The sequence below is a fragment of the Calidris pugnax genome, unplaced genomic scaffold, assembly GCF_001431845.1.
Source record: "Calidris pugnax isolate Ruff unplaced genomic scaffold, ASM143184v1 scaffold11, whole genome shotgun sequence".
NCBI classification, from domain to species: Eukaryota; Metazoa; Chordata; class Aves; order Charadriiformes; family Scolopacidae; genus Calidris; species Calidris pugnax.
The window spans coordinates 8,349,385-8,367,882 of record NW_015090803.1 but is presented as its reverse complement, the minus strand read 5'-3'; the positions used below and the strand labels follow the sequence as shown (position 1 = coordinate 8,367,882).

The window sequence follows — 18,498 nt, the reverse complement described above, 5'->3', positions numbered from 1 at the left end:
TACTATCATTTAGTGTTGTGAAATCCAGGAATCGATATTCATAGCAAACATCTATCTTGGTTTCTACCTGGGGCCTCTTCAAAGTTGAATAGATATTACCAGGTCGTTTTTCATCATGCTTCTCTAGTTTGTTCAATCCACAACCCATTTCAGCAGCTCCTGATACAAAAAAACAAGGAAAGGAAAAAGGGAAAAAATTAATAAACACCATTCATTTGGGGCTTTTTTTTTTCCTCTCCGGTTTCATGCAACACAATAGTACACTACAGTGATTTTTACTTTTAAAAATACAAGCTACCTACAAACTATATGAAATTGTATAATTAAATAAACGCTCAGGTAGTAACTTAAGTATATACCACTCATATCAACCCTCAGGTATGCTATTATTTTACTGGAAAATTGACAGTTTAATGCATGTATTTTGCATCTTTCACATGTATTAAGTGGTATACTCTGGAAGACATATTTCATTATAAAAAGTGCCTGAAAATGCAAAATAACTTGGGTTGACAACTTAGTAACAATTTCTGCACATGCAATTACTATGAGAGGAGATAGTATTATCTTTTACACAGATTTCTGTAACATTCTAATTAATATCTAGAGTGGTAATTCAATGGTAAAAGCAGGTTTGCAGAGAACTACCAGCAGTTAGAAAACTACCTCCCGTCCTTCCACCTCATTTTTTCAGGTAATCCACAGGAAATAACAGCACTTTATGGAAGCCATCTTCAAACCAGAAGAGGCACACAACCACAGAACTGGACTAGATAAATCTAGTTCACTTTAATAAGCTGCCAGTCCACAACGTTTTAAAGGATTACTCCTGACAACCATTTCTGCTACACATTAAATGTTTCTCAATATCCTGCACTTTATGGCTCGTTTGAGTATGAAAGAATGGAAGAATTGCTTGTTGAAAATACTCAGGTGAGTATCCTCTCATTCCTCTTCAACACTGGTTGGACTGAGGCAAATCATTTCAACCAACAGTGAGCATGAGAAGATAAAAGGACACACTACCTAGGCACCTGAGGTTTTTCATTACAACCCACCCAACATCCTGCCTCCACCTACATGGAAAAACTCATGCGGCGGGGAGGGACATGCAGAATAAACACCCCGTGATGAAGAAGGGCTCCCACAGGCCACCCTGGGCACGGGATCCATGGAATGTAAATGCTCTGTGTGAAGCATCATAAAGATCTGTGGTTCAGGCTCTCTGCAATCTCTGACAGACACCAACGAGCACCTGAAAAACTTCAGTCACAGACTAGGGCTGCCTTTACCTTGACGGTTAATGAACCTTAAGCGGAGAATGAGAAACTAGTTCAGTTTCCCTGTCTCCAAAGACACGCTGATAAACTTATGCCACAGCTTCATTTCCCAAATGGTTAGGAAAGTTAGTCAAATTTCCAGCCCCAATGTATTTGGAATCTAATTGTAGAAGTTTATTTACACTTACATTGTGCTTTAACTTCTGTAATTTTTATCCCTCCCCTGTATTTCCTTGTGAGGTCATTTTTATGAAGTCACCATGTCCCTTCCTGTGCTCTCCCAGGATCAATGTGCTCAAGTCCTTTCCTGTCACCTACAAACAGGATCTCTGCTCCCCCCATCACCCCACTCCCTCTCATTTGCATCACTCCTGTTTTCAGTTCTCTATATGAACACAGGTGACCGTATGCTCAAAATGAGATCTTAACAAGGTCTATTAAAATGACATTAATGCTTCCCTGTCTCTACTGCAAACAACATGCCCACTTCACCTAAAATCATCAGGCACAGCCAAATCACATTCAGAGTTTACAGTCAGCTTCTCAGTAGCCAAAGAATCCATTTCTCTTATTTTTATCCAACATGGCTAATTAAGGTGTTCCCAGCCTATAACAGAGGTCTTTGCTCATCCCAGAACTTTGTTCTATTCCACTGCATTTCTGCTACTCAGCAATAATCTCAGCCCATTCTCCCGCATCCCTGGGAGAGCTGGAAGTTATTTCAGGCTCAGCAATGGAGCCCAACTTCGCGTCATCTGCAGAGTCTGCAAGTGCACACCTGCACCTTATTACAGAGTCAGTACTAAATACACCAGAATAGGACTGACCAACACATTAAACCTCAAAAAAATCCCACAGTAAATATCCAATCACACAGAAACTGGAAGCAGACAGAACATTTGCTAAAAGGACGCAGCATCAAGAAAATAGCTGATGTATGATACACATTCCTGAACTTTTAGTATTTGGAGAACATTCAACAGGTAACAGAATCACAGAATCACCATGTTTGGAAGGGACCTCTGAGATCATCGAGTCCAACCTTAAAAAACCAACCAAACAAACAAACAAACAAAACCCCACCACCAACAAAACAAAAAACACAACACCCCCACCACATCACACCCACCCACAAACCAATAATCTTGGGCACTAGAGCATGCCCTGAAGAGCCATGTCTACATGTTTCTTAAATACCTCCAGGGACGGTGACTCCACCACCTCCCTTGGCAGGCTGTTCCAGTGCCTGACCACCCTCTCAACCTTCCCTTCTTATTTTGGCAGAAAAGTAAAACTACATTATTTTAACAATTTCTATAAATGAAAGCTAAATTTAGGGATGGGGGGGAGGAGAGGGGAGGGGAAGAGGGGACACTTAAGGTAAATACCCTCAAGATCTATTTTTATTTCCCAAAATGATACTATTATTTATTTTGTAATGGCAACTACTACTATTAGGTAAAAAAAAGAGAATCATTCTTTCATATGCGTCTTTCTTGTGCTTAAATCAAAAATATTATTTATTTTAATATCTAAATGTGTATCGTATATTAATCTGCCTAACAAGATACAGTGAGTCTTTCCATGGTCTGTAATGGAGCACATCCAACAGTATGCTTAAGCTTTAGCATACTGTAAAGAACTAAGACAGCAATGTGTTAGCAAGTGTCTCAAATTTCTTGTTTCAGCGATGGCCCAGTAATTCTTACACATCTTAAGTATACAGAATGGCATTTTGTAATGAAAAAAATTCCATTTCAGAGGTCATTAAGCAGCAGTGCCTGCAACCCTTAGTTACACAAAGTATGTCAAATCCACAGGACTCCTCAGACAGTGATGGCTGCAGAAGGAGGCCTTGGGGACTCGGTATTTCACATCATGGCAAGTTTTGCATTCTTTCGTAAATTGGGGTGAAAGTGCTAGAAAATACAAGACTGCTCTTCCAGAGGCAGCCACGAACCCTGTGCTGTGCTTCTCTAGCAAACATTTCCTCGGCCCTTTTGAGAAAAACAGTCCACCCTCACTGCCCATGCGCGCAGTGATCTCTGCAAACAGTGCCAACCCACAGCTAATTCACCACGGACATACCTGCCCACTTGGGGCTGGACTGAAAACATACATTTTTTGTATGAATTCACTGAGTGATTGCTTACTGGAAGACTGACTTTCACCTTCCTGCTGCTTGGCTAAAACTTCAAGCGGCATCCTTGAGGATAAATACTTCCCCACATTTCATTAAGTATAGACAATTGTATTTATGTTACTAAAGCACACATGTGGAAAAGGATACTTTCATTTGAATAAAAATGAGGCATCATAGGACAAGTAAGTTTCAGAACACCAAGTCTTTTCCACGGGAATTAAGATACAAGTGCTGCTGCAGTAGAAAACAAATGTTAAGAAATAAAGTTCCTACTTCAATACAGATGTATTTAAAAACTTCCAGAGATGTACGAACACTTAAAGTTTGCTCAAAGACACTGATGATGTGTATGACAAGTAATCACTGAATCACCAAGTTCTGCTCAGTGTTATCCCACAAATTTCCACTGGGACAGCCTGCTTTATAACCTTTCCAAAGACTTTAACATTAGTTATGACTCTCTTCCTTCCTTTCCTTTGCAGCAAAGTTAGTGCTGCTCAGAGTCTTTCACATCCCCGTCTGAAAATAACTCCTTGCTTTTCAGTTACAAATCTAGTTGTCAACAGGACATTATTCACCTTCTTAATTTTCTACATTGAAGTTATCAGAGTGCTGCAAGAAGTGTTCATCACTGATGCATTCAAAGTAACCTAAACCCACTTCAATCTCCTTTTTCAGCAGGCATATTGCTTTGCTATAATGGATGCTTAAGGTTACTGTAGTACATATATTTATCCTGGCTGTCTATACCCACATGTGAATTCTACTATTCAGTATTAAAACAAAATGTTGCTAATACTCACTTTATAGTAAATTAAAGAACAATTCTTAAAAAACACTGGAAAATTTTCAAATATTTTTTGCTCTGCAGTAAGTTCTAAGACAAACTTTTTCTTTTTCATTAATGTAAAAATTAACTATCAACTCACTAATTCCATACATACAAGAAATATACCTTGAGTGAGAGAAAAAGTAACACCTAATGAAAAATATTAATCACAAAAATTAATATTTAGCTACATGGGGTCTTACAGCTACATATGCTGGAAAAACTAATTCTGTCCACAAACTCACTTAGATTGCAAATTAATCTTAAACCTGCTCTGTGATCTTGATAATCTCTAAAATTGGTCTTCTGTTCAGCCATGTGATGATAAAACCAGAACTGAAACCCAGATCTAACAACAGATTACTTTTTTTTAGTCTAGATCTCTTTTTAATTTTGCAAAACATGAAAAATGGAAGCTGTGATGACTTGCAGAACAACAGAAAAGCCTACAGTCAACTAATTCCTAAATTTGTCTTGAGAATGACAGCAAAGGCCCCCACTGGTTAGGAAACGAGCAGCTTGCTTCTGCAAACTGAATTCAAAAATTTAACCCAGGTTTTGTACATCCCAAGCAAACACCCAACTTGCAAACCACAGAATAAACCTCTTGCCTCCATCTCCTCCTGCCCGTTGCTGTCCTTCATCATGTCATAGAGGGTGGAGAAGATCTGGGGAGTGCCTGGAGGAACAGGACAGAAATGCACCCCAGCAGGCAACCAACCTGCGCCTGAACGCTCCTTCCCAGTGCAACTTTCATTGAAACCAGTACTATCCTTTGCCATGAAAAACAAAAAATTACAAGAAACTGTGCTCAACAAGGGGGGGGGGGGGGAAAAAAAAAGATTTTCCATTTTAAAGACCCCCAGGGGGGGGGGGGGGGGGAACAAAACAGTATTTCCATTCTTAAGTACCTCCATGATCCACGAAAACAAGTGTATCTTGAATAAAATATTGGAATTTTGATAGTTCTTTTAGAGATCTGACAAGTTTTCAACTCGTCATCTCTGAACCTAAGCTTTGTTAAAATACTCTCTTCTGCAGCTTGGGTTTCCTTTCTCACTTTATTAGCATGTGTTCCAAATAGATGAAATGCAACAAGTTCAGAACTAGCAAACAAGAATAAGCATAAAATAATATCATGTAGATAACAACTTATTTTCTTGATAATAGCGGCTCAGGCCCCAAGATTTCTTTTCAGCAAGAAAAGGGCACAAAGAAGAGAAGAAAAAAACCCTGCCTTCTGCTTGTTTGGGGCTTTTTTGGGAACAAATGGAGCTAGTTTTCTGATGCATCATCCACTCCTTTCATGGAACTCCATAACAATTTATCTCCAAGGAATAATAATAAAAATTACACTGAAATGTAACAGAACGACATGGCTAATGGCAGCTTGAATAGATTACCAGATTACGTAATATAAGGGATGTTTATCAACAAAGTATATATTGGCTAAACAATTTATTTCAACTATATCAGTGTTACGGAAAACATAGTGTTAATGACTGCTTACAGGGATGATTTGAAAAGAACTTCCTAAACAATTATTTTAAATACATATAGTACTGGAGTCAACTGCTAAGCATAAAGCATTAGACTGAAAATTTGAATACACATGTAAATGCAATATACTGCCACCTGAAATAGAAACAAGGTAATTTTAATATTTATAATGGCACCAAAAGAAAACATACAGTACAGGCACATTACGCTACTACCAGCTTGTTTTTAAGCACAATTAGTGAGACCAAGCTTGCCTGCATTAACTCATTTAAAGCATTTATTATCCAGAAGTAGTGACCTCATTTTGTAAGCTGTATCATTAATTAATTTATTTTTTAAAATACATATCATTTGTTACTGCTAAAGTTCCTTTCACAAATTTATGGAATATGGTGTTCTTACTGTAGAGTGCAGCAGCAAAACAAGATAACTGCAATACATTAATAGGTTTTCTCTCTTGATTTTGGTTAAGTCCTTTCATCCTGGTTCTTTCTTCCACGGGTAATACTTAGCTGCCTCGCAGGGATGCTAGAAGGCTTTTACAAATAATTACAGGACTTCAAATTTGTTGTGCAGTAATGAGATGCACTTATTTTCTTAAACCCTCACTCCTGCAATCCTGACCTTTCCATTTTCAAAATAATAAGCACTTCATGCTCAGCTCAGTTCACTTGCTGGCATGTGGTCACTTAATTCCTGCATCCTTCCCAGTCTGCAAAACAGCAGAGTGTTTAGTCCCCTATTCAGCTCTAAACAAACCCTGAGAGAACCTGCAAATTACGGCCAAGTCCAAGCACAGTTAAAGCAATGAAGCAGAAGAGGAATAACAAGGCAAGAAAACATCAGGCAGAGAAGCATAACCAAAGCAGAGGATTAAAAACTACAGACCTGACAAACTGGATGTACAGGTAAACTAAGAAAGAATCGTATGCTAGGATGGTCCTTTATAGGTTCTCAGAATAAAACCATGCTCCTGACATATCCCCGTGTCCTGGTTTGAGGTAGGACACAACCACTTTTTACTTTTCAGTAAATTTTTGCCTTTCTGGCTTACCACTACATAGGATTTTTGCGAGATTACACTCATTAAGAGGGAAATTCTGTACTGAGATGCACCTACTTGATCAATTTTGAAGAGTACTACCATACAGATAACTATGTAAGCATATACTAAATAAACACCACAATAATTTTTATTTGTGGGGAAGGATCAGTTGTTAAAGTAACTAATTTAAATGATCCTCCAAGATTTATTTTGAAAATACAAAGAACGATTACTGTAAATCAGTCCTATCTACTGCTGGAAGTCACAACTGATCATTTCTTTCACCATATACTTAACCAATTCAACTAGCACTATCAGGATTTTAGACTTGCAACTAATAGCTAAATCTCTGCTTATAGAAAGGCTGGTGAAAGAATAATCCCAGATTTATTCTTTATGAGTGATTTTATTTAAATTAAACGGTAGAGCAACCCAAGTAAATCTGCAATTAAGGTTTTCAGTTTCAAAAGGCAAATCTCAAAAACTAAGGGAACTCATTAGTGAGATGAACAGGAATGAAAAGTTATGGGACATAAGCGCAGGGGAGGTCTGGAACACGTTTAAACTACAATATGGGTATCTGCAGAATTTGTAACCCAAGGAAGTGACAAGAGAATTCATAAGAAGGTTTCCAGACCCAGCGAGATGAATTACCTAATAAAGAAGGAAAGGTAGAATAAGCAGAGAGCTTTCAAGGGACAGGAAAAAAAGCTCAGCAGAGGAAACTACAGTCTCGGATCAAGAAACACCAGCATAAAGTGAAATGTGCCAGAAGTCAAGCCTAGTTAGAGAGGCCAGAGACACCACAACTAAACAGAAGCGGAACGCAAATCAGGACTAATTTGGACTCATACCAAGAATTCTGGAAGACCTGTCATGACGAACTGCAGATCCAACTGCTAGAATTAAAAAACAAACTATTGCACTAGGTTTGGTACCATCTCCCTGGGAGACAAGAAAACGTACTGCCTACAGGAAAAAAGGAAGAAAACATAATTTGGCCAATTAAGACAATTGCTAGTCTAGCCTCAAGAGTTTGCTAAGCTATAGGAAACTTTAAGAAGAAAAAAAATAATACGTGGGTAAATAAGATACAGATTCAGCAAAGTTAGAACAGATTACCCTGATAGATCTTATACACAAGTCACGAAGCAGGCCCAGCACTAGCATGCAGCATGTCAAATAACACGCCACACTGATAACGTGATTTCAACAAAATATTATTAGGTGCTATTGTTTTTATTATGGTGTTCACAACACTAGTCTTGGGATGAACTCTGCTGCTCTGCGTAACACACAGGGCACTGTCCCTGGGATACCTCTGTGGGCTCCCTGCCCTTAACCAGGGGCTCCCACCAGCTGCTCTTAACCCTCTGCAGGGAAACAAAGCCGGTTGGCGATGTGGGTGCAATGTGAGCGAGAGGGTGGGAGGAAGAACAGCAAACAGGATCAGAGAGTATCAGTGGAGAAGAACGGCAAGCATTGTGCTGGTGTGGGGGAGCAATCTGAGGAACAGCAGGTTGGAGAGAGACCCTTGCTCCTTACCTCACCCACATCACCCTACAACGCTCATCCAGAAGATGTGATACTTGGTGATACCATGATGCTGTTTTTCAGTACAGTAAAAGATTCAGATAGTACCACCTATTTCCACAAAATACTTTTAGGCATGCTATTTCTGGTCAAGATAACAAAGTATTAATGTCACTGGACAAAGCACAGGTAAAATTTCTCCTGAAATACCACCGCTGCAAATGTTCAAGCAAGGTGTCTCCAAGAGAAGACAGGAGACTACTGAGATGCAAAGGACTAGAGAACTACTCTCAAGAACTTAAGGGGAAACTATAGCAGCTAACATTTATTGTCTTGCAAATTAAAGACTGAGTGGACCCGACAGAACCAAGCATAGGAATGTCAGATATGAATCCGACTTTCCTTTAAGGTTAATCCCACACCACCCTGAACCCACAGCAAAACAGGCATGAAAATCAGATGCATATTGCAATGTATGCACAGTAGCTTCAAGGACAGCGAGTAAAACTGCGGTAAAACACAAAGCTAGACAGACTTGACAGCCCTATGCTTACTGTCTTGCTAGTTTGCCATGGAATAAAACCCTGGCCAACCCATTTAGAGTAAAAGGTAAAGTGGAGCCAGGTGTGAAGCTGTGGGATCTCACATGAAGTTGGGGGATGGAATAACACTTACGTGACTTTTTTATTTAATTATTTTAAATACAGTCTTCATTGATTTTGACCTTTATTCTTTGTAAGGCTGCGGCTCCAGCTTTTCAGCTTTTGCACCACAGATTCTAAGGCCACTTAATTATACCCAATATGGTATCTACGTTTCCCTGTACCAGAGCTCAGAACTCCCCATGGTATTTAATCACAGCTGTATACACTCATTTCACACAACATTCTCTCTCTCAGACCAGGGGAATGCCAGCATTCAAGCAGTGGAAAGCCCCTTGTCTAATGTAACGAACTTGAGGTTAAGTTAGATTCCTAAAATAACCCTTCATTCTGAGACTTCTCTTAGGAAAAAAAAAACAGAAATTAAACACAAAAATGCAACCACTAGTATTGTGAAAAAGAGGGGTACTGCCAGTAACTTGTTATTCAATACCAGAAGCTGACATGGACTGGATTCATTATAAACAAAACATAAAAGCAGATGTCAAAAAGATTTCCCCTTGTAAACTAGAGATCAGCTGTATCTTGACAACGTTAATTATTCTACTAAATAATGAAGTAAAAACATTTGAGGTTGTTTGTTTTTTTTTTTACGGGAATAAAAATAGAAGCACTATACAATCACGCCACAGCTTCCAAACTTCGGCTGAAGGTGTTAGAGGTCAGGTATGGTTAATTCTTTATTATTTTACACCCAAGCAGCCACCCAAGGGCACGGCGGGGCTCCACGGCTGCTGCCCGTCCTGCCCCCGGCTCAGCTCCTTCCCCCGCTCCGGGCTGGCAAGGAGCTGGAGCCAAACATGCTCAGTCCTAATGGAGAACAAATGTCTCCCATTAATGATCTGACCGAGTTGGAACTATCACCGAAAAGCTCCAGAAGTCCACCCAACTAAACTCCCCTTTTCCAGGAACAGGCAGGCTGCGAGAAGCGGTTACTCCGACACGGATTTAGACAAACGAGAGGAGAGGGAGGTTACTCCACACTGGGATATACAACTGCTGACCCACGGTCGCTCTCCCTCTCTTTATTCTCTCATAAAAACGTGCCGAAACTGTATCGCTGACTTAGAAAGGCAATATCCAGCCCAGCCTTTGAAAACAACTGTAAAAATCACAAACCCCGGCCACCACACGATGGCACGCCGCGGTCCCGCCGCTCCCAGGTGCCCGGCGTGCGAGGGGCGGCGGGGCAGGCACCCTCCCCGCTCCTCCCGGGGCTCCCTCCCCGTTCCCCGGCTCTGCCTCACCGCGCCGATGGCTGGACGCGAACCGCCGCGATGCCGCTTACCGATCCCCGCAACCGCCCCGGCCGCGGAAAGCCCCGCCGGAGCCCCGGGTGTCTCCTCACCGTCTGACAGGACGGCGCCACCCGCCGGCCCCGCCGCCTTCCCCCGGCCCCTCGGCGAGCGGAGCGGGAGGGAACCGCCGCCCCCTCCTCGGAGCGGCCGTTTACCGGCGCTGCACAAACCGAAATCGCGCTCGGGGAGAGGGCGGGAGGGAAGGGAGCGGGAGTACCTCCCCCCGCCGCCCCCGCGAAAGCCCGGAGCAGCCCCTCCGCAGCCGGGCACGCCGGCCAGCCCGGGCCCCGCTCCCAACTTCGGCAGCCGGAGGATCAGGACGAGTCAGAGCCCCGCAGCCGCTTTCCCCGCTCAGCCGCACCGGCCCTGCCCAGCAGCGACCCCCGGACACCCTCCCCTCACCAAGTTTGCCCGCCGGACCGGGCGGGTGCGCGGCGGTACCTGGGACAGGCGGCGGGCGAAGAGCAGCCCGGCGGTGCTGAAGGATGCCCGGCGGGCGGAGACGGCCGGCCCCCCTGACAGCGCTTCCTCCTCCTCCTCCGGCTGCCGCCCGTGCCCGCCCGCCCGCCGCGCTCCGGGGCCGCTCCCCCCTTCGGCTCCGCCACTGGGAGGTGCCGGGGCAGCGCCCCGCCGCCACACGGCCCCGCCGCCCGGCAGAAAGTTTGTGCCGCGCAGCCCGGGGAGGCGCCGGGCAGCTCCGCTCCGAGCCCAGCCGGCCTGGGGCCGCGGCCACTTCCTCTTCCTCCGAGCTGCCGGGCCGAGCCCCGCGCCCAGCGAGGCAGGGATGGGGGGCAGCGGCGCTTCCCGTCCGCGCCCCCGAGGCGGCCCGAAGGGGGATTGCTCCGCCCGCCGGCCGGGGCTGGAAGTCCCCCAGGCACTGCCCGCCTCAGCCCCCAGCCCGCCCCGCGCTCCGCCGCCGCGGCGCTGCCGCCTTCCCCTCCGCACCTTGGGGGGGCTCAGGCCCGCACCGTCCAGCCATACCTGGGCTCACCGCTGTGGAACCAGCCTTCTTAAATCCCGAGCCTGACCCTCTCCTTTCAGTATGCCCGTTCTCGCCTCCTCCCTTAGACGGGGGCAAGCCCTCCCTTCTCCAGGTCAAACGAGTTCTGCTCCCTCAACCTCTCCTTGCAGGACAGGTGCTCCAGGCCCAGCCTTGATGGCCTTCCCCTGAGCTCTCCCCAGCTCGCCAACAACTTTGTCACAACATTGTGAAGGTGGATGACACACCTGGACAGTAAGTGGTCTAGAAAAGCCCTAATGAGTGCCAAATTAAAGAGAATGATCACTTCTTCCAAGCTACTGCCATACTGTTGTTACAGTTGTGTCAGGTTGCTGCCTCCTGCCATCCCCACAGCCTTTCCCACAGAGCTCCAGCACAGACACGCACTCCCCAGTCTGGACTTTTTGCAAGGTGCCCTCCCTTCCCAGAGGCAGGATGTTTGTCCTTATTAGATTTCCAAAAGCTCATGCTGGCTTGTTCCTTGAACCTGCCCAAGTCCTTCTGAAGCTTGTCAACTGCACCCCAGTGTCGGGTCCTTGTAATCTCCAGGTCCTTGACAAAGATGTTAAATACAATAGGCCCCACAACAAGCCTTTTACCCATCTAGCTGTCCACCCATCCAGACTACACAAAAATAGCACAGCAGCCAGTGCTAAGCACCTTACTAAAGTTGCCATGGCATCCTCTACCATCCCCATGCCTACAAATGCCACCATTTTATCACAGAAGGCAAACGGTTGGTGAGGCATGATGGCACCCTTTCTAGACACATGAAATACACAAAAGCAATTCTGTTCCAAGGGAGACTCAGGGATTTTGCCAGGGAGAAATTCACCCAAATTGCCCTCCTTGGCTTTTACTGAAAGAGTGCTTCAGTTGTTGTGGACTCTCCTCACCCCACTCTAAAAAGCACAGAGACCTGCTACTCTCAAGGCATCAGCCAGCTCTTTCCAGCAGCCCCAGACACAGCACTGCTGTTCTCAGATTTGTATGTATCAAGTTCTCAGAAGGAATCCATGGCTTGATCCTCATCCATTGCTGGTAGTTCTTCACTTGCTGGAATCTCACCTCCAAGCACAGGGGTCAGCGAGATGGGGGCCTCAGCCCTACCTGTGCTCACATTCAACAACAGGCCTCCTTGTTCCTTGTTCAGCCTCTTACTGTTAACATAGGTTTTGAGCAACATGAGATTCCTCAAGCTGTGTCTCATCACCATCCCCTGTGAGCCTTGGCAATGTTTCCAGTAACTCCTTCACCATTATCTGTTCTTGCTTCCACCATTACAGTTTTGCAAGGAGGTTCAGTCAGGTGTTCCCCGTTTAGCCTGACTGGTGTCCCAGTTCATCAACTTGTCTGCCTATTTGGATGTGCCACTCTTGCACAGGGAAAGTCCCCCTTAAAAACCTGACAGCTTTTCTATGGTCCCTTGACTTTTCAGAGCTGCCTCCCATGGCATCACATTTACCAGCTCCCCAACTATGCCAAAGTTTCCTCTCTGAAGCGCAAGGACTTACCTTTCTCACTCCCTTTGTGGTCTTGAGCTCCACTGTATGGTCATGATTACAGCCAAGGCTGCCATTATCACAAATCCTAAAAAAATGTTGTTGATGAACATCCATTTGTGCAACACCCTTGGTTAGCCCATTCAGTATCTCTACCAAGAAAGTTTCCTGAAATCTGCTGGATTACTCGCATCCCATCATGTTATCCTTCCAAACTCTCCTCCAAGCATCAGGATCTGTGACCCATAGATAGCACTGAGCTGCTAAACATTTAATCAACCTTCATCATGAGTAGCCGGTCCGCAGTCCACCAACATGCCACCCTCAGTACCATCTCCTTTGATCCTTACTGTTCTCAAGCAGCCCATCATCCACCCAACAGCTCCATACATTCCAGCTGCTCTTTTTACAGAGGGGGCAACCCTCCATTCTCATCCCGTCTCTCCAGAAAAACGTGTATTAAAATATGTACCAAATTTGTGCTTGTGGACCAGGTCTGGAACTTTGCTTGCCACCTTCATTGTATTACCCAGAAACCTGGTCAGCAACTTCTAACACACCTTTGATTAATACTGAGAACTGCATGAAGCCCTTGTACCCAGCAGACACAACTACATTTGCTAGACATTGTCCACTTAAGAATCTCTCTCCCTACTGTGCAGGTGCATAAACCAAATTAAATTGTAAATTAAAAAAATATGTAAGCAAACACTACATTAGCACCTCAATTCCTTCCTACCTGCATAATATTTCTCTATTTAAGGCTGGTATTGTGATGGATGAAATCTATTTGAAAGTACTCCCTCCACTTTTCCCCTCAAGTGCCAACATGGAACAAGAAAATTCCCCAGAGTGGTCTCTGTCCACATTCAAGTCCTCTTAAAGGACAACTGCCAGCACTACCTCGGAGTCAGCAGCCAAAAATATAACATCAAAACATCTGAAATGGGGAAATGAAGTTACTTTCTTATCAGTGCTGACCTATGAAGTAAACACTAGCACTGTGTTTTGTGCAAGAACCTTACCCATCTCCTTTTTCTATTTCCTTCTGTGTGTTTTGGTGTTTTCCTCTCCATTTCTTTTAATTATTTACACAGTTTTTCCTCTTTCCTTGTCCTTCACCATTTTTCCTCCACTCATTAGTTTCTCTGGCTTTCTGACTGTGAGAGAAAGCAGCATGCAGTCACATCAGGGTGCCGTGTAATTGAGCTGTTTTTCTGATACTACTGTTAAAGCATATGGGGAAGGATTGCTAAGTGCATAGGGAAGAAGTGGAAGTGCAGCCTTCCCTGTATTACAAACACATCAGGCTATAGATGGCTCCAGAAGGAGCATCCTGGGCACCAGACCTTGCCAACACCATAGGATTTGCGGATCTACACCTCAGGAGTTGAAATGAAAGGATGTCTGGCAACATTAAAGACTTTTGCTGGTGTAACATCTTCTCAGATATATCAGGGCATCACCACTAAGAAAACAACAGTCCTGGATGACCATCCATTGCTATGAAGTAGCAGTCCTACACAGGTGAAAGGTGTTCCCAATTAATGTTCACAGTTCAGATGGCACAGCACAGGCCCAGGCACTACAAACCATCTTTCCACCACCCACCTGAGAGTCAGTAACACTCAGACACATCTGCAAGCTCAGAGCTATCCAATCAGGTATTTTGAGGCACTAATTTCAACCCAAGATTCCACTACCCCAGTGTTAGTTACGCAACCCATTAGGACACTTCCGCACTTTATTTAAAATAGAGACAAATTTGAATTAAAATTTTGTCCCATAGGATTTTTGACATAAAGGTGTTTTTCTCCAACTACAAAAGCGTACTAGAGAAGGAGCAGATTAGTTACCAGGACAGGACACCTCTAATATCACCTATTTAGGTGTGTCTACATTGAAATTCAAGGAAACAAAGATGGTTAAAGTGCCTGGTATCAGTGAATTTAAGCTGAAGCATAGCACACCATCACCAATACAATTCCACTCTGGCTCACTAGAGTTCATGTATTTTTTTTAATAAAAAATAAAAAGCACTGCTCCCATATTTTGGTATTATTTGCCTCTTTCGGAACCATTTTGGTACAGATTTGCTGAGATTATCTAAAACTTACTGTGACTGTAACAGGTATTTCATGTGGTACTCTAATAAGAGGGAACACTGAGAAAACATAAACAAGCATCCTAGACATTTCAGAGTTTTTTTTATATATATATATACACACACACACACCCCACCTCAGAACAATAAAGTACTGCAAAACACAAGTGACTTGGTAATTGAATGGTAAAATACTACTCTAACAACCATTTAACTATAAACAACTGAAGGACCTTACTGCTTTAATCAACAGCAAGATGTTGCCCCTACACATTCCATTAGGGAATATTAGTGTGCCTTAGGAGTCAAAAAGAGCTTTGATACATTTTATTTCTGTTTCTAGCCAGTGTAATTTCTCCTGTAAACCCACACATTTAGCAGTGCAGGGCTCTACAACCTCCTGCATCACAAGCAGAAGTGATCACGTTTTCCATTTGCACTTTGCAGCCCCGGGTGCAGCTGGGTAAGGCAAGGTGTAAATTGCTACTGGTAGGGCATTGAGGAATTCTGCTTTGCCAAATAGCTGTACTTATTTTGGCACAGGCAGAGATCACACATTGTGAAAAGCAGCGAAAGATCACACACAGCATTTCTCTCTCATGCAAGGTGTTTCTACTTACACCACTGGATAACCACTTGCTTGGTTATTCCAAGCCTTATTTGAACAACTAATTAGAAATACTCACATAAGTATAAACCATTTATTTATTTTGTACGAGCCAGTTACTGTACTTTAACTACAAAGTTAGACTCCACCATTCAAGTTAACCACATCCCATTTTTCCAGTTTTTACAGTTGTGTGAAAAAAATATTTAAAGCTAATTTAGAAGAAAATTTGCTTCCTTTGTCAAAAAGCGACACCTGCAACATCACATGGAACAGGATTCAGCAAAACTTCAGTTACTTCTGATAAAGCTTAACTAGAAAAAGGTTAAAAAAATCAGTACAGAAAAATATTTTACTATTTATCTACCACTCTGCAAAATGAAAGACCAGACTCCATCTGAGATAGACAAGTCCTTTAGCATATCTTGCTCATTTCATCAGATGTTATTGAGAACTAGGCCACAGCTTCTCAGAATCACAGAAGCTAGCTCAGCAGTAATAGAGTAACATGAGTCCTACCACTACAGCATTTTAATGGCACAGGACTAACTTTTTAGTTTATTTTTTTTTATTATTTAAGTGCTTCTATTGCTAGAGTTGGGCAGAGAGAACCTAATGCAGTTCAACCAGGGTCAGGGTAAGTGTAGGGTCCTGCACCTAGGGACCACTGGAAAGCAGTTCTGCAGAACAACCTGGGAGTCCTGGTGGACAAAAAGTTGACCATGAGCCAGCAATATGCCCTTGTGGCCAAGAAGGCCAGTGGTCTCCTGAGGTGCTTTAAAAAAAAAAAAAGCATGGCCAGCAGGTCTAGAGAGGTCATAATCCCTCTCTACTGTGCCCTGGTGAGGCCGCATCTGCAGTAGTGTCCAGTTCTGGGCTCCCCAGTTCAAGAAAAACAAGCTGCTATTGAAGAGAGTCCAGCAGAGGACTATGAAGATGATCAGGGGACTGGAGTATCTGTCTTACAAGGCTGTGACACCTGGGTCTTAAGCCAAGAGAAGACAGAGAGGGGACTGCATTAATGCTTATAAACATCTAAAAGGCAGGTGTCAAGACAACAGGGCTTTTTTCAGTCATGCCCAGCAACAGGACAAGAAGCAACTATCACAAACTGGGACACAGGAAGTTCCATCTGAACATGAAGAAAAACTTCTTTGAAGATGACAGAGCACTGGAACAGGCTGTCCAGAGGGGCTGTGGAATCTTCTCTGGAGATATTCAAAACCCACCTGGATGCGTTCCTGTCCAACCTGCTCTAGATGAGCCAGCTGTGGCAGGGGAGTTGGACTAGATTATCTCCAGAAGTCCTTTCCAACCCCTACCATTCTGTGATTCTGTAATGCATTTTTCAGTTTCTCAATTACATTAAGCTAATTCATATAAGGGAAAGTAATTCTCAGAACTTTTGATTTTTTAGATTTCCACCTAGCAGATACATGGTGCCCAACTGTACTAATGAGGTCAAAGCAGATTCTCATTTGAGGAAGTTTCACTAATATGAGCAAGGACTAGACAAACAGGCCCTTTAAATAATGTAAAAAGGTTCATGAAATTTTTAATAAGTCTATTACCTTTACAGTAGATGGATAAGTAAGCTACACCCCAGAAAAAAAAATATTCCACAACTTTACAGCAGCTCAGTTATTCCAAGGGAACAAACAATGACTAGACCAGGCAAAAGCCTAGAATGGGTGACTGCATCCTATGGTCACAAGCACTTGATTCTAGCCCTACTGGTAACAGCTGGTAGAAAGAGTTTTCTTTATTTCCACCTGAATAAACAGTACATATATACAATGCCAGGAAATTCAACACTTAATGCCATGATCTGAAAATCATTACATTTGGTAAGTACAGTTTCCCAACCTACAGAAAAGAATATTTCTGGCTAGTGGAAAGGGAGAAGCAACAGCAGGTTGGTAGAGGAACTCACAGGAGAATCTGTATCATTCAAGCAGACCCAGTTCATTAAGTTAAAAAAAGTTTCACAGTTTAAGAATTTCTAGTCAAGGAACAGTTCTCCCAATTCAAAAGTCATTTTACTACTTTAACAGGAAAAAGTGTTAAGACCCTTGAAAAAACACATCCCATGGCAGCTACGATCCTTTACATGGCCCTCAGGCCTCACTCTGAGCCCTAGTATGAGAATGACATCAAGTTCTAAGCAACTCCACTTTTTTCTTTTTTTTTTTTTAAATCAGGGACTTTTCTGCAAGTTAACTAAAGACATTGAAGGTTTCTTAGTCACAAAGAGTGACTGTAGCAGTTTCAGTAGAAGTGCAGAACTAAGATCTAACTCTAGTTCCCTGGGAACAGTATTACAAGAAAATGAAAAACACCCCATGACAAGACACTCTGTGTATGTAGAATCTGGTTTACACTAGAATTAGCATCTCAGTAACACAATGAAATGGGCAAGACTCTTTATCCTCCACAATGAAATGGGCAAGACTCTTTTCAGGCTAAGTGGATCAGGTATAGCTAACAAGATAAAGCTTGTCAAGTAAGGATATGGACAAGGACCACTGGTTCGTGAGTTATACTAGTAGAGGATCTAACCCAGGCTCCTAAGAAGCAGCATAACGAACAAGTATCAAAAAGCACTTTCTGTACTAGATCTAACCAGAAGAATCAGATCAGGACAGGGCCAGCCTTCTCCAAAGAGACTCAGCTACCAAGAGAAAAGCACGAGTGGAGGAGCTTCACATTCATTTCAGATTTTGAAATCTGTAAAACCATACTTATCTAGGCAGTTCCATTATGAAAGTGATTTCAGCATAGAGAACTTTCAAATCCATAACACCAGAGACAAAGTCAAGGGTGTTGAAGAGAAGCTGCTTTAACACATAACAAATTAACAAAGAGACTAGTGTTAGAATAAAGTAAATGTGGACTCCATACTCATTAGCATTTCCATACATACACAATAAAACATAAGCTTGTCTGATGTTGTATTACACTTACACTAGATAAACAAAGATTTTAGTTTAGTAAC

General features: G+C 43.1%; 1 protein-coding gene across 3 annotated transcripts in view; it reads right to left on the bottom strand.

Annotated features, from left to right (window-relative positions):
- Positions 1 to 10,847, bottom strand: part of RFTN1 (raftlin, lipid raft linker 1) — a 96,529-nt gene extending 85,682 nt beyond the window's left edge. The window contains exons 1-2 of one of the 3 annotated variants that reach the window (XM_014937890.1): positions 10,732 to 10,847; positions 4 to 159 (exon numbers count right to left, since the gene is read on the bottom strand). In XM_014937890.1, the coding sequence (XP_014793376.1) occupies positions 4 to 148 (145 nt within the window). In that variant the 5' untranslated portion in view covers positions 149 to 159; positions 10,732 to 10,847. Of the gene's footprint in view, positions 1 to 3; positions 160 to 10,280; positions 10,436 to 10,731 lie in introns of those variants that run through there. The other 2 variants (XM_014937892.1, XM_014937891.1) reach the window with 2 other exon arrangements.
- Positions 10,848 to 18,498: the final 7,651 nt, after the last annotated feature.